The 17,686-nt window shown below is 40.9% G+C and overlaps 1 protein-coding gene across 4 annotated transcripts in view; it reads right to left on the reverse strand.

The window, feature by feature from the left end:
* The window catches only part of LOC124721188 (GTPase-activating protein and VPS9 domain-containing protein 1), a 362,758-nt gene that overhangs the window by 224,433 nt on the left and 120,639 nt on the right, over window positions 1-17,686 (reverse strand). For all 4 annotated transcript variants that reach the window (XM_047246031.1, XM_047246029.1, XM_047246032.1 and 1 more), the window contains 2 exons: window positions 12,845-12,999; window positions 4,945-5,098 (listed from right to left, as the gene is read on the reverse strand). In XM_047246031.1, coding sequence (XP_047101987.1) covers window positions 4,945-5,098; window positions 12,845-12,999 — 309 coding nt within the window. The remainder of the gene's footprint in view (window positions 1-4,944; window positions 5,099-12,844; window positions 13,000-17,686) is intronic.

The raw sequence follows: 17,686 nt of genomic DNA on the forward strand, positions 1-17,686 counted from the left end.
AAACCAGATGTTAACAGCACTGAAATTCTAAATTGCAACTGGAATGTATATTGCAAAGATATGCTGGGTGTGGTGGAGTGTTAATAATCATTAGTAATACGATAATATCTTTTAAATGAGGTCACTCCACTTTTAGCTGTTATAATATTATTTACTCTTATCACAGTTTCTACACATGGTCATTGCCTGCATTGCAGGAAGTTGTGACATGCTGGAACATAGTCCCCAGCAAATATATCGGCTGGTATAAATCTATCCGCTGTGCCATACATCATGCACACATATGTTACAAAGTTGATGAAATAACAAGAAACATGTCTACTGTTCACCGTTATTTTGTCAGCTTTCTAATGAGTGCATACATGGTGTATGGGACAGCAAGTAGATTTATACCACCACATGTATTTGTTTTGACACAGCTGGGAACATTATGTTGTTGCGTTGGTCACAACATCCCACAATGCTTGACAATAATCATGTCTTAAAATTACCATCACAATAAATAATATTTTAATAGCCTAAAGCGGTATGACTTCACACGAAAATTTCATTGAGGCTTTTGACCCACTCTTCGCCAAATTCTACAATAACATCTAGTGAGATTAATACACAATCCAAACACAAAATAATTTGGGTGAAGAAGATAAGTGTTATAGGCAGATTAACTTTGGTAGTCTGATACTTTTATAGACCCCTTGCATCAAGAACAGCACCCGCAAAACATTTCTACGAAAACCTGGAGAAGGGTGTGCATAAATTTCCTGGTCATGCTGCAAAATTTGAAAGGAGAACTCAGCTTACCAACTATAGACTGGGAGACTCAAATGTTTGTGGCAAGTGGTAGACACATGGAATCACACATTATTATTCTAAATTCACAGAATCAACTGGTGAGGTAACCTTTTAGATGATCACTTGTGTTAAATCATGTAAATGGATCACAGCCATCTGTTCAGATGCTCACTAACTGTAATGGCATTGAAACAGAGGATAACAGATGGAAGGCCGAAATACTAAATTCCTTTTTAAAAATTGTTTCCCTGAAGAAGATCATACGGTGTTTACTCCTACCAATCTTCACTTGAAAGTGAAAATGATGTATCGAATTAACCATTTGAGTGGCAGTGATTTCTTCCAGAAACCACTTCTTTTAAGTACCAGTGCCTTTCTCATGAAACTCCCAATGCTGTTGGAAGACAGACACATCTAGTGGTACACTGAGGTAGTTCTACAAATTAAGTGCATTGCAGCAGTCACTTACATCATTCAAAGCAACAGTCAGTGAGAAGATTGTGCTGTGTGACTGTAGGAGATTGTGACAGGTGGTCCGTCTTATAATGATCATATTGAGGAGATCACTGACAATAAAAGTAATCTAACATTATTGGAACATAAATTTGAGTTTGTACTACTGCTTTTACTAGTGGTTTCAAAAACCAAAGGGGCAGTATGTACTTTTGATAAAAATTTATTAAATTTTAGGCCTATTATTGCTTGTTATTTAGGACTATAATTTGTGGTGGTGGTAGTGGTTAGTGTTTAACATCCCGTCGACAATGAGGTCATTCGAGACGGAGCGCAAGCTCGGGTTAGGGAAGGATTGGGAAGGAAATCGGCCGTGCCCTTTCAAAGGAACCATCCCGGCATTTGCCTGAAACGATTTAGGGAAATCACGGAAAACCTAAATCAGGATGGCTGGAGACGAGATTGAACCGTCGTCCTCCCGAATGCGAGTCCAGTGTGCTAACCACTGCTATAATTTATTTTTGGCGTTATGAGCTCATGGAAATTTTGAGATGTGTGATTGTGTCTGGGAAAAATGTGAAATTCCTTACAAATATATATCAAGTTCTATGAACAAGGAGAGCCTGATGCATTATTTCACATACTAACATACATATATTGGATATCTGTGTATGACTATAGAACTTGATAGTGAGATCATCTCTTCCAGAAATGTGCCTGCATGTCTGACGGAAGATAGAATCGTACTTCTTAACAATACAGGCACTTTAATCACCGATACCAGGCAGTGACTCAATTAAAATGTCCCTCCCCCCATATCAGAACTATGTTATGTGTATGAGTGCAGGTTTGGCACGAACGGCAACATGTGGAAGTTTGGGTCTGACTATGAATCATGCATGGATAGCCACAGATGTTAAGGTGACTGCTTGCGTAAAGCAGGAAATCTGGGTTCAAGTCCCGGTCCAGCACAAATTTTCATTGTTGTTATCTCATTACACAGCCGATGGTTGTCCGTATTCACAACTGAGAATATACAAGGTTTGGAACTTTAATAATGGAAACTATTTATTTACAGCTCGTACAAAATGGATGTGTGTTTCAAAGTTTTACTGACCTTCAGAGTAGTTACCAGCATTGTGCATAACCCGTTGCCAGCGATGTGGAAGCCGTAGGATACTCTTAGCAGTGCCAGTTGTATGGACAGTTCAAGCGGCGCGGTCTATTGCCCGATGAATTTGTAGCAGTTCTGAAATGAATGCTGTGAAGTGTTTCCTTCAGTTTATAAATCAAGTTCGTCATCACTTCTGTTTCTATGCTGTTCATTTTTCGAACATAACCTATGACCAGCTTAGAGACGGAAGTGATGAACACTTTCTACAGGACCTGACCATCATTTTGCAGGACAATGTTCAAGCACATACAGTGCAAGCTGTTACTGATTTGTTTGACTAATGGGGCTGTTAAGTGTTATACCGCCTACTGCACTCCCCTGACTAAGGCCCTCGTGACTTCGGGACCAATGACCTCGTCGTTTGGTGGCCCCCGCTCAAAAAAATCAACCAACCAACCTAGTGACTTCAACTTGATTTCTGAACTGAAGGAAACACTTCATGGCATTCGCTTCAGAAATGCTGTAAATTCGTCAGGCAATAGACCGCGCCACTCGAGCTGTCCACACAACTGGCACTGCTAAAGTATCCTTGACTTCCACATCACTGGCAACAGGTTATACACAATGCTGGTGACTACTTTGAAGGTCAGTAAAACTTTGAAACACTTATCTATTTTGTACAAGCTGTAAATAAATAGTTGCCACTATTAAAGCTCCAACCCTGTATTTTGTTTAATTAAATGTAACAGTCAGCTGGTACAGACTTACCTTTTTTTAAGGAGAGCATCATCATTTACACCACTTGAAGTTCCACTGCAAAGTATTATGAACTAAACATTTCATTCCTAAGTATGATAACTTATAAGTTCAGGAATAATTCTTTTTAACTTGCAGTACAGAGATTATGATGCACCAATTGCCCAAAGGCTTATTTAATTTGGAAAAATAAAGTTTCAGAAAGACAAGTTCCCAATATCAAGTTCTATGAATAAGGTAATCATGATACATTTTTCATGTGCTAACGTACATATATTGGATATCTCTCTGCAATTACAAAACTTGACAATGGGATCTTGTCTTCCAGAAACATGTTGTGTTTTTCAAATTGAATAAATCACAAATTTGTGTAACTGCTGTGTCATAATCTCTGTAATGGCACTGTGATACAGTTATACTATGGCTTCACAACTGATACCCAACTCTACCCTTCATGTACACTATGTGATCAGAAGTATACAGACACCCCCAAAAACATACGTTTTTCATATTAGGTGCATTGTGCTGCCACCTGTGGCCAGGAACTCCATACGAGCAACCTCAGTAGTTATTAGACATCGTGAGAGAGCAGAATGGGGTGCTCCGTGGAATTCATGGACTTCGAACGTGGTCAGGTGATTGGGTGTCATTTGTGTCATATGTCTGTACACGAGATTTCCACACTCCTAAACATACCTAGGTCCACTGTTTCCGACGTGACAGTGAAGTGGAAACATGAAGAGAGACATACAGCACAAAAGCTTACAGGCCGACCTTGTCTGTTGGCTGACAGAGTGCCAACAGTTGAAGTGGGTTGCAATGTGTAATAGGCACACATCTATCCAGACCATCACACAGGAATTCTAAACTGCATCAGGATCCACTGCAAGTACTATGACAGTTAGGCGGGAGGAGAGGAAACTAGGATTTCATGGTCAAGCGGCTGCTCGTAAGTCACACATCACGCCGGCAAATGCCAAACGGTGCTTTGCTTGGTGTAAGGAGTGTAAACATTGGACGACTGAACAGTGGAGAAAGATTGTGTGAAGTGACGAATCACGGTACACAATGTGGCAATCCAATGGCAGGGAGTGGGTATGGTGAATGTCATCTGCCAGTACGTATAGTGCCAATAGTAAACTTCGGAGGTGGTGGTGTTATGGTGTGGTTGTATTGTATTGTTGTTTTGCATGGCACTATCACAGCGCAGGCCTACATTGATTTTTTAAGCACCTTCTCGCTTCCCACTGTTGAAGAGCAATTCGGCGATGGTGATTGCATCTTTCAACATGATTGAGCACCTGTTCATAATGCATCGCCAGTGGTGGAGTGGTTACACAACAATACCATCCCTGTAATGGACTAGCCTGCACAGAGTCCTGATCTGAATCCTATAGAACACCTTTGGGATGTTTTGGAATGCTGACTTCGTGCCATGCCTCACCGAGCAACATTGATAGCTCTCCTCACTGCTGCATTCTGTGAAGAATGGACTGCCACTCCCCAAGAAACCTTCCAGCACCTGATTGAATGCATGCTAGCAAGATTGGAAACTGTCATCAAGGATAAGGGTGCACCAACACCATATTGAATTCCAGCATTATCGATGGAGGGTGTCATGAACTTTTAAGTCATTTTCAGCCAGGTGTCCAGATACTTTTGATCACCTAGTGTATATACTGTGGTCACCTGTATTATGAGGAGCTCCCATAACTCAATTCATGGGTTACAGACAGACTCATTCTAAATGATAACTGTTATGGACTGCACTAACGTGGCACATGGCTATGTTATGGATGTGTACAACAGTAGCTATGTTAAGTTCTCACCAATTGAGCCTTCATCGTGTAGCAAGGAGAAACGGGTGCGCTTCTCTTGACTTTCCACTCTATCTACAATGTTTCCTATAGGACCTCCAGCATCTGTGATATTTCCATGCGCACCAGTTGCCGTACAATGTTGCTGATCCTCAAGGCACAGCACCTGCATCACAAACGAAAGTTTACAGGTGAGTGAAGTCAGTCAGTCAGTCAGTCTCTCAGTCTCTCAGTCTCTCTCTCTCTCTCTCTCTCTCTCTCTCTCTCTTTCAGTGACCATTTAGAGAACTGAGTTCACATTCACACAAACATGGGCATAAGAAGTGCAAAGGGTCAAATTATAAACACTTGTTTTGTTTTAAAGCATACTGTTAATATCCAAATACTTTGACAGAATAAAACCCAATAAGTACTGGGAAAATTTTGCCAACTCCATCACTTGCATGAAGCTGGACTATCAAACAAACAGGGGATACATAGCAGACTTAAGAGGTCTGATTACACAGTCTAAAATCAGGTATAAGTGTGGAAAGTTCTGTAGTGATAAAATGTTATGCAGTGTCACTGAGTTCGTTCCTCTAAAAATCATGACATGAGTATTAATGCAGTCATGTAAAAACTGTCTAACAAGACAAAGAGTGTTATATCAAAAGCGAACTCAGTGTCAAATTCCCAGAACTCATATCCTATTCAAAGATAGATGAGCAAGTTGTTTATATCACTGAACATTTCCAAGCAGGATGTTTGTATGCAACTTGATACTGGACCATCTGTCACACTTTTGAATAGATTTACCTATGGACAGCTAGGTCAGTCTAAACTTTTGTCACTCACAGGCAGTGTCATCCACATTCAATAGTGACTATATCCTTATCTTAGGTGTTTGTAGTCTCCCTCCCACGTTCAAGAAAATTACAAAACCAGTCTTGTTTGTGGTTCTCTGTGCAAAAGACAGTCCGAACATTTTTGACATGGATGCCTTCAACCTGTTTGCATTACAGACAGAAGACAATGTGCGGTCAGTCAACATTTTTGTGCCTAATGACAGTATCTCGCAATTACGTATTGAGTTTTGTGAACTGTTTCAGGATATGTTAGGCAAAGCTAACAACTTTGTGGAGCATGTAACATTAAAAGCCAACGCACAATTGAAATGCTTTCAGGCATGGCCTGTCCTGCAGGAAAAAGTAGTTACAGATTTAGAACACTGGCAGTAACAAGGGGTTGTTGAACCAGTTATTGCAAGCCAATAGGCTTCTCCTCTAACGATTTTCACCAAACTGAATGGCAATTTATGCTCATGTGCTGACTTCAAGTTCACTGTCAACTGTCAAACAGCTGTAGAGTCACATCCTTTGCCACAGCTGAAAGTACTAATGGACATATTAGAAATTCTAAAACCACCATCCCATTACAAAGGCTGCACATTGATTATGCTGGTCCATTCTAGAACATTCAGTGGTTAATTGTGGTTGATGCACTTAGCAGATTTCTGTTTGTTGTACCCATGCAGTCCACAACTGCTTCTCAAACCATCAAGGCAGTGAAGTTAATTTTTTGTATACAGAGCTTTCCACAATTAATTATTTCTGATAATGGACGACAGTTTGTGTCAATTAAATTTCAACAATTCTGTGATGTAAACAGCATACAACAAGACTAGTGCACCATTCCATCCCCAGTCAAACGGAATAATGAAACATTTTGTATGTACTTTTAAGCAGCGAATGAACAGACTTCGTGCACGCTTCCCATGCGAGGGAACAGTCTCTAAAACATTCTAGGCATCCTAATGTTCCCAGCCAATAGATGGAAAATCACCTGTGGAATTGCTTCATGGTCACCATCATAACACTTAACTTCACCTACCACATCCACCTGAATGGTCGGTTAAGTACCCTTTCAGTAGGCAGTTTAAAATTAACAATGTTGTCTTTTTCAGATTGATTGGAGACAAGTTAAGATGGAAAAATGGACCATTATTAACATCCTGGATTGTTCTCTTTTTGCAACCCAGGTCCTTCCAGTGTGCACAGATAGCACTACAACCAAATTAGTGCGTGTCACCTGCATGATTGTGCCTCAAATCTCTCAGTTTCAGATTCGGTGCCAAACAGGATCTTGTTGCCACTGCCATCCATGGCTTCCTTGCGTTCAGCACTGTAAGCACCTGACGAGGAGCAAATGGAGATCGACATAGCACGAGTGAGTCATCACAGCACCTGTCGCTTCTGATATTGGGGTTGGGCCAGGATCACCCAAATGCCATTCTTTACAACACCAGAGGCCCACCAGATGCCGAGAAGTCATCCACTTCAACAGGGCCTTAGCCACTGGTCACAGGTGTGCACCGTATGCCAGTTTTTCTGGCCAGTGTTCCCAGGCATTCACAAGGCAGATGCCGGGTTGTTAGCAGGGATGCTGCATCGGCTGTTACCATAGCTCCTGCCTCCTCAGCAACACCTGTGACCAAACCTCCCCTTGCTGCTGTTTTGCTTACTACAAAACAGTGGTGAGGAATTTCGGTGGTGGTGGTGGTGGTGGTGGTGTAGTGGTGGCAGTGGCGGCAGCAGTGGTGGTGGCGGCGGCAGAGGTGGTGGATATGGAGGGGGAGCGGGGGGATGTGGTATTGTAGCCTGTCAATATCACACAAAAGACAATCATTCCAGGTACAGAGACTTGTGCTAGAGGTTCCACTGCTGTCCAACAGTGGCAGCACAGCAACTGGTGCCGCCCAAATGATGGCTGCACAAGTGCCATGCTCCCTCATCTGAGGCATCATTGGTGCCTCTGATCACATATTTAACAGGCCACTCAACCACAGCTCTACCCAGCCAAGTAGCTTCAGTCTATCAGCAGTCAATTACTGTCATAGTTGAAGTCGGAACTTTCCCTAAAGTTACAGTACAACAGGACTGGCCTCAAGATCTGACTTATGTTTAATTCTGTGGATTGCAAGCCGGACATAAATTATCAAGTGTTCAGGTGTTTATTTTCTCCTGGCATTGCACAAGGACGTGTATGTGCATTTCAATGATGATTCGTTGTACTAAGTTTAGTATATTATAAAACTTCTCACAGGACGGTGTTCTCTCATTCTTTTGATTTATGGCTCAGGAACCGATGCACCAACTTGACGGGACATGTCATAATTCTGGCAATGAGATTTTACTTGGTCACTTCATAAGCAACAACAACTAATATATTTGTAGCTTTCATTCTGAATGGTACCAACAGAAAGTTTGTTTTGCAGCTGTGAAGTAAAAAATGCACTATTTTGCTTTCTGTGTTTACTGCTTAGAGATGATGTAGCACGGGAAAAAGATGTTTTCATATAAACAAAATTTAAGAAATAAATTGAAAAGAATGACAAGTCAAACAAGTGCCTCGATAATGTAACTTCAAACGTCACTTTTAGGATCCATATGCATTAACGAGAATCTTGGTGAGACGTTCAGAGACAGACCAAAGGTTTCTGGGGCAACATCACTACTAATTTTGGTTACGACACACCACTTCATCTGATGTCAATGTCAGCAAATGGCTCCTATTTCAGTCTAAGTCAATTTGTCTTGGCATAATTGTCTTTTCACATCACAAATGTAATTAGATACAGTAAAACTCCATTTATACAAGGGGGGGGGGGGGGGGGGAGGGGGGTATAAATGTAAAAAATGTATACAAGAAAGAAAGTGTCATACTTGCAAATTAAACTGGTAAAATGACAAATGGAAAATACAGTAAATCGAAAGCTGTCTTACAGAAAATTTTATAAAAGCCTAATACGTACTTTAAAAAATGGAGAAAAAAAGTAAATATCTACACAGAAGAAAACACCATTTCATAAAAAGTCTGTAATCTTTTCTTGTTTTTTCCTTTGCCATGGTTACAGCATACACTGTATCCTCAAAACGGGATAACCATGCCGTTATTTTGTCAGAAACATTATGGCGTGTCACAAATTGTTTAATTTTTTCTAACACTTTTACTGTATCATTGAAAATCAAAGAGGACTGCAGAAGCTCTACTGTATTGTCCTCTTTGTCAGTATCCTTGTCCATGTCCCTCAATGCATCTTGAAGTATCTCAGGAATACTCATGGCTTCTACAGGTTTTCAGCAATGTTGCCGTAATCCCGAAATGATGAATGCTCATTAGGTGAAACATCTTCAGTATCATCATTTCCTTCATGACCATGGACTTCATTTCCAAATCTGGCTTTAGACACAGTGTAGCAAAGTTTAAAACCTGTGATTTGGTCATCTATTTTTCCTCAACCATATCAACTGAGTCATGCTAACTGCTAGTAAATTACCATACCACACAAATGTTCTTGCATTTATTTCAACTAAATTTGTTTATATATCCGAAGAAACATGTTTTGACAATAACTTGGGTTCAACTCAAGTCTAATGATTTTATAATAATTGTAACACTTGATAAAGGCCTAAAACCAAAATCTAGAATGTGAAATAAAACCTGTTGTATGGTCAAATGGCGGTTACATCTTTCAAAAAGTTTTATATAACTGTGGCTCCATACAAAAGTAAAATCATTTTTGGAAGCAGTTATGAATGGTAATGTCTGAAACATTATGCCCTGAAGCTGCGATGTAGTGCACTGCCTATCAGAAGAAACAAATTCATTAATACGTTCTCAGAAACTTTTTCTGGCCCAAGTATTACAATAATAAAAAATTGCAAGTAAAATTGTGATCTGTAAAATGCTTTATTTTCATTTCTTCTTTTTTTTCCGACACACTTGATGGCATTCTGCATGAGCACTTTGTGATAATGCAACTTGAAAGTATGTATTATAAGGGGTGTTCAAAAGGAAATGAACCAGAGGCATAATTACAGAAACCAGTACCTGTATGTTATAAGTATTGACACTGGCTGTTGAGACATTTGTCCCACTGTGACACAAGGCAGTGAATGGCTGTCTCATAAAATTCTCAGGGCTGCGATGTTAACCAGTTCCGTATGTACAGCTGGACGTCACTGTCCGAGGTGAATCATTTGCCCCCTCAGAGCCTTTTTAAAGGGACCAAAAATTGTGTAATCACAAGGAGAGAGGTCCAAACTGTATGAAGGGTGGCCAAGAACCTACCATTTGAATTTCTGCAGGGGTGCCGCGACTGTGTTGGCCGTATGACGCTTTGCATTGTCATGGAGCAGAATGACCCCACGGGTATTGATTTGATCACTTGGTGAAGAGTGGTCAAGGTTTGCGAGTAATGCTGGGCATTCACTATTGTCCTGTGCTGCAGGAAGTGAATTACAAGGGCGTCATTTTTGGTCTTCTTAAAAAGGCTCTGAGGGGCAAACGCTCCACCTCGGACAATGATATCCAGCTGTTCATGCAGAACTGGTTAACATCGTAGCTCCGGGAATTTTGTGAAACAGCCATTCACTGCCTCGTGTCACAGTGGGACAAGTCTCTCAACAGCCAGGGTCAATACTTCTAACATACAGGTACTGGTTTCTGTAATTATGCCTCCGGCTCGTTTCTTTTTGAATGCCTCTTATACTTCAAGGTCAAGTGGCTGGAGCTCACTTGTGCAATTTGCTGGAAAGGATTCTATGGTTATATTTCTCAAATAGCAAGTAAGTGAAGGATATGTTGCACATCTGTCTATGAGCAATAAAATCTTTTGGCCTGCTGCAGCCATTTTTGTATTGATACTTCGAACACTTTTGCCATAATCCACAATTTCTTGTTTTTAGTATGTTTTGTGGGAAATGTGACAAGATTTTTAAAACAAAGTGATTTAGCAAATTTCCAAATCATAAGTGACTGGAGCTTCTCCCTACCATCACTGTTAGAACATAACAGAATTTTTCCACACTGTCCATTTTCTTTTCCTCTATGGCATTTCTCATCTTTGAATTCAATTGTTTTAGGAGCAGTTACATGGAAGGCCAACGTAAAGTAGGGGAAGCAAATGTCGACATAAGGGTCTCGCGTGAGCAAGCCAAATACAACTGAGGTGTGACAAGTACCTCACAGGCTACCCTTACAACACTCACTCACGTCAACACATAGATGTCCAGCTTAGGTTGTGGAAGAGTTTTGAAGTTCCTATCCTATTTGTGGTACAGACAGTAAAGCCAAAATCAATTCTCTCTAAAGAAGCAAAATACACTCCTGGAAATGGAAAACAGAACACATTGACACCGGTGTGTCAGACCCACCATACTTGCTCCGGACACTGCGAGAGGGCTGTACAAGCAATGATCACACGCACGGCACAGCGGACACACCAGGAACCGCGGTGTTGGCCGTCGAATGGCGCTAGCTGCGCAGCATTTGTGCACCGCCGCCGTCAGTGTCAGCCAGTTTGCCGTGGCATACGGAGCTCCATCGCAGTCTTTAACACTGGTAGCATGCCGCGACAGCGTGGACGTGAACCGTATGTGCAGTTGACGGACTTTGAGCGAGGGCGTATAGTGGGCATGCGGGAGGCCGGGTGGACGTACCGCCGAATTGCTCAACACGTGTGGCGTGAGGTCTCCACAGTACATCGATGTTGTCGCCAGTGGTCGGCGGAAGGTGCACGTGCCCGTCGACCTGGGACCGGACCGCAGCGACGCACGGATGCACGCCAAGACCGTAGGATCCTACGCAGTGCCGTAGGGGACCGCACCGCCACTTCCCAGCAAATTAGGGACACTGTTGCTCCTGGGGTATCGGCGAGGACCATTCGCAACCGTCTCCATGAAGCTGGGCTACGGTCCCGCACACCGTTAGGCCGTCTTCCGCTCACGCCCCAACATCGTGCAGCCCGCCTCCAGTGGTGTCGCGACAGGCGTGAATGGAGGTACGAATGGAGACGTGTCGTCTTCAGCCATGAGAGTCGCTTCTGCCTTGGTGCCAATCATGGTCGTATGCGTGTTTGGCACCGTGCAGGTGAGCGCCACAATCAGGACTGCATACGACCGAGGCACACAGGGCCAACACCCGGCATCATGGTGTGGGGAGCGATCTCCTACACTGGCCGTACACCACTGGTGATCATCGAGGGGACACTGAATAGTGCACGGTACATCCAAACCGTCATCGAACCCATCGTTCTACCATTCCTAGACCGGCAAGGGAACTTGCTGTTCCAACAGGACAATGCACGTCCGCATGTATCCCGTGCCACCCAACGTGCTCTAGAAGGTGTAAGTCAACTACCCTGGCCAGCAAGATCTCCGGATCTGTCCCCCATTGAGCATGTTTGGGACTGGATGAAGCGTCGTCTCACGCGGTCTGCACGTCCAGCACGAACGCTGGTCCAACTGAGGCGCCAGGTGGAAATGGCATGGCACGCCGTTCCACAGGACTACATCCAGCATCTCTACGATCGTCTCCATGGGAGAATAGCAGCCTGCATTGCTGCGAAAGGTTGATATACACTGTACTAGTGTCGACATTGTGCATGCTCTGTTGCCTGTGTCTATGTGCCTGTGGTTCTGTCAGTGTGATCATGTGATGTATCTGACCCCAGGAATGTGTCAATAAAGTTTCCCCTTCCTGGGACATTGAATTCACGGTGTTCTTATTTCAATTTCCAGGAGTGTACTTTAATGACACTCACTCCTACACTCCTAATAGTTTACACTAACATTAATAAAGAGGCAATTGGGGGCAATGAAAGGTTCTCCGGCCATTATTCTGCATATCTGTCAAAGCTGAAACTATCAGATTCCTGAGGTGTTTGGCATATGGCTCCATTCAAGGGGCAACCACAACTTATTGAATATAATGCATGCCTTGAGCAATTTTCAAGTTGTTCAGCCTATACAAATTTCCTTACAATAAATTATTTACCAACAACTTCAAAAATAAATTTAAATTTTTCATATCTGTTTATGGGGTCTTATTTCGTTAAAAAGCTGTATGATAGAATCTTATTGTGTTGACAAACCTTCTGTTCTGATGCAAGTCCGATATTTTCACCAACTTCTGGGGAGAATGGAATAACAAGAACATCTGGACCACAATCATCTCCATCTTCTACTGAACCATCTTCGTTCCCATTTCTTCCAATGGCCCCAGATGATGGATTTCTTGATCTTGATACTAAACACAAAAAAGTCCTTTAGAATTTCTGCCACCAGGCTCTTGAGATGGTTTATGAAAAATAAATCACTACCTAACAAATATATTAATCAACTTAGTACATTCAAAATGTGAGTAGGCTCACAAATTGTGGGTGACAACGAGGTAGGGGGTGGGGGTTATAACATTCCCAGCCCAAGCAAGAAAATATCTCACCATTTTTTATACTATGCATCCTTTATTTTCTGTCACTTCCTTTTCAATCATCCCAGAGCATGTGAGATGAAAGTTTCAAGCAATTCTACCACCACTCACTACAAGTAAATTCTATCATTAGTGGAAGGGGCAATTTTTTGACAATATTTTTAGCATTTCCCCCTTAACTTACATTCAACAGCTTTTTCCAACAAAATCTGAACACAATAATTAAGTATTCAGCAGCAAATGACAAATTCAACACTATTTCACAATTTTCTGTAGTACAGTGGTTTACTTCTACTGTATTCCTTACAGTTCACCCTGTTGTCTGACATTATTAATCCCTACTCACAGTCCACAATCTAATCATCCTCTACCATGTAACAGTAATTTCACAAATAAACCTGGTAACTTCTTCTGTCCTCTAAACAGGCTGTGAAACAGAGGAAATTCTCACTAGAACAATCAAAGCTGTATCTTTAAGAACTGTTCTCACTAAATTTCCACAACACACTGTTAAAATGAGAGTGGGAGCCGATTGTCATGTCTTTGCAGAATACTGTGGTATATCCTTAAAAATCTTAACTATCATAATTCCACATGCCAGCTGTGGCTCAGCACACAACATTCCATCAGAAAGAATTCCTCCTGTAGCATCACTGGTTGGTTCAAGTGGCAGACACATATCTGTTAATAGCCACAGTCTCTCAGTGCTACTGAATTCCTGTACAATAAGTGAAGTTATTAATGCTGTACTGAATACTTTTGGGGTCCAAACTGAACTCACTGCTTGCCTGATATATGGTTAAGTTTTACACAGCAACAGGTACTGAAATGAGGGAAAAACTGAAGCTGTGCCATTGTTTAGTGGACATATGTTAGCCAGACTACTCCCGGTACATACACTATCTGATCAAAAGTATCCAGACATCTCTATGTAATACAGAACTGATCAGTAGATGTCACAAGAGGCAGAATCACCAAGGGTCGGCTACGACATCTCAGTGACTTTGAACATGGAGTATTCATTTGATGTCTCCGAGTAACAAATCCATCAGTGACATTTCAACAATTCTAAAGCTACCCAAGATGACTGATGGTGATATTAATGTGAAGTGGAAATGTGAAAGAACAACCACAGCTAAACCAAGATTAGGCAGGCCTCACATGCAGGAGGACAGGGAACATTGAGCATTGCGGACGGCCATTGTAAACAAATGAGATGAAATCAGCAGAAAGAACCACTTGTGACTTCAATAGTAATGCTAAGCAACACTTGAGGTGTTGTAAAGACAGATTCCACTGGACAGCACAAGACAAAATGAGTGATTTGGAGTGATGAACCATGCTATACACTGTGGCAATCTGATGGAGGGGTTTGGGTTTGGCAAATGCCAGGAGATATGAGCACATTGTAGTGTCACAATGCATTCAAATATACAACTAGTTTTCTGGGAAAAGCAACAGGAAAATGAAGATTTAACACACTGTCCAGTGTGAAACATGAATAATTGTAGTTCAGATGAAATAATCACACAAAACATGTGCAGGTAAAAATCTTCAGCCTCAGAAATTAATTTGAATCAAGATTTATAGGTTTTAAATTATTGAAAACTCATTTTCTTTATTATCTTCCATTTACAACAATAAGTAACAAATTAGTACCTAATCAAATACAAATGGAAGTAATCGAGATCCAGTGAGATTCAGATTTGAAGACAAAATTTAGTGAAGTTGGTGCACCTGAATTTTATAAATATTTACCTGCCTGGTTTTAAAATATTCAAATATTTGTATATGAAATTATTCCCATGTTTGGAAGTACTTATCAATGAAAGCAGCTATTTTCAATTATGAAAAGAAAAAAATCTCCAATCGGATCAAAAATTTCAGACACTCACATTGGGTGAGATTTGAAAATAATTTCTGTGAACAAGTTCTGCCCCAAAATACAGAATATAGTAGAAGCAAAGAGATGTCAAGTGTCAGGAAGAAACTAATATTATCGTTGTTCTTGTGCTTTGTACTACATTTTCCTAATTTAATTTACATTCCTATAAAAACAGAATTTCAACTACTCCACTGCCAGCTGCCCCCCCCCCCCCCCCCCCGCCCCCTTGTTGACTTTGTTCCAGACCCCAGTGTCCAATATATCTACCTTCTCTGGCTTCAGTTCTTGAGGAAGGATGGGATGCCATTCTCCTACACACATTCATGCATCTCACCGAAAAGGGTCCCCAGCAAAGATCATGCCTTCATAAAGGTGAAGGACAGGCATGCCCCATCACTCAGAAGTAATATCCTCATCCCCAAAATAACTGATCTCTTTCTGCAGATCTTTACAGAAAGACTGTCTTACTTTTAAAAGAAGTGTACCAAAAACTGTGTTAACTATATTGCATTAAATATTGAAATTTCTGTGTTGGGAAATGAGAAGGAGCAATCAGTTTTACTTCGCAAAAAATTTTGTATAGCTAAGATCGCATAAATATAATAGAGGGAAACATTCCACGTGGGAAAAATTTATCAAAAAACAAAGATGATGTGACATACCAAACGAAAGCGCTGGCAGGTCGAAAGACACACAAACAAACACAAGCATACACACAAAATTCAAGCTTTCGCAACAAACTGTTGTCTCATCAGGAAAGAGGGAAGGAGAGGGAAAGACGAAAGGATGTGGGTTTTAAGGGAGAGGGTAAGGAGTCATTCCAATCCCGGGAGCGGAAAGACTTACCTTAGGGGGAAAAATCAGATGTGCTGCTGTACATTTTACAGTATATTTTGTTTTTTAAGTCTTAACAATCATCTGTGGGCGCTACATATATGGACATAGCCAGGTGCGCAAGTTCCCCCTAAGGTAAGTCTTTCCGCTCCCGGGATTGGAATGACTCCTTACCCTCTCCCTTAAAACCCACATCCTTTCGTCTTTCCCTCTCCTTCCCTCTTTCCTGATGAGGCAACAGTTTGTTGCGAAAGCTTGAATTTTGTGTGTATGTTTGTGTTTGTTTGTGTGTCTTTCGACCTGCCAGCGCTTTCGTTTGGTAAGTCACATCATCTTTGTTTTTTTAAATAAGATCGCATAAATACGTATATGTTTTCGACTGCCCGTTTTGACACGCTTTGCTGTCATAATCTGGTCTTCAAAAATTATTGTTACAAAACATGTTCATTGTGAGTTGGAACCTCATTCAAAATTGTCATAGTAGTGGATAAAATGTAGCACATGATGCAAACGTCTGTCTGAGACAAAACATTTACAATAAAAACACAACTTGCGCACCTGGCTATGTCCATATCTGTAGCACCCACAGATGATTGTTAAGACTTAAAAAACAAAATATACTGTAAAATGTACAACAGCACACCTGATTACAATAGCTTGAAATGTTCCACTCATGCTGTCACATCAATATACGGAACACGTCAAGCTAATGTAGACAGAAGTGCTGTCTTTTTTAAGACTTAACAAACATCTCGGAGTGGTACATATACGGACATAGCCAATGCACAAGATGCATCTTGATTGGAAAAGTTTTATTTTTGACATATCTTTGCATAATGTGCTACATTTTATCCACTAATATGACAACGTAGCATAACATTCCAACTCACAATGAACATGTTTTGTAACAAAAATGTTGGAAGACCAGAAGATGACAGCAAAGCATATTGATACCATTTGTCGGAAATAAATAAGTATTTATGTAACCCTGGCTATAGAAAGGTACTTTTACATTAAATATCTTTGAATATATGAGCAAAAGAGAGCTGTACAACAAAGTTAAAGAGGAATTGCTCTCAGATTTTGCTATATTAATGGAATCTTATGAAACTGAGTACCTTGAGAAACAGGAATAACAAAATATTCTTATAGATGATGCAGCTTCAGATATGAAGGAAGTTATTTCACTGTCGTACAATCATTAGTATCATACAGAAAGATGGAAGATGTAGATGGAAATTGTGGGTTTGTAATTTTTTCAATTTTTTTGAGGTTATGGATGAGGAATTTTGTGGCATAGTTACATCTCCTTATCTTTATAGCTTCAACAATAAATGCAGATACAAAAAAGATAGTGAATTGTTTGTGAGAAGTTGATCTTGGAAGGATTTAATGGGTGGAACAGAGCTCACAAGCGAAATGCCTTGCCTTACGCGTGTGCAATACAACAAGGCCGCAGCGGTTAATTAAAATACAATAAAATTGAGATTTAAAAATGTGTTCTCAAGTTTAGTTTCTCCTGCATCACAAAAAATCTAAAATAATTCAAGGGCACCCAAATTAATTATGGTGGTAAATGACACTACCCAATGTTCAGGATTCTAGTTTGAAGCATTACATCAGTCACAAGAGAAGGTCACAATGCTGGGATCACGCATTCACTTCAAACTTTATACACCTTTTAGCAGGTCATTTAAAACAACATAATGCGCAAGTAGTAAGGTGCACTAGTCTGGCAATTCCAAGAAAATCACAAGAGAAATTGTACATGTCTATTATGTAACT

The sequence above is a fragment of the Schistocerca piceifrons genome, chromosome X, assembly GCF_021461385.2.
Source record: "Schistocerca piceifrons isolate TAMUIC-IGC-003096 chromosome X, iqSchPice1.1, whole genome shotgun sequence".
Lineage (NCBI taxonomy): Eukaryota > Metazoa > Arthropoda > Insecta > Orthoptera > Acrididae > Schistocerca > Schistocerca piceifrons.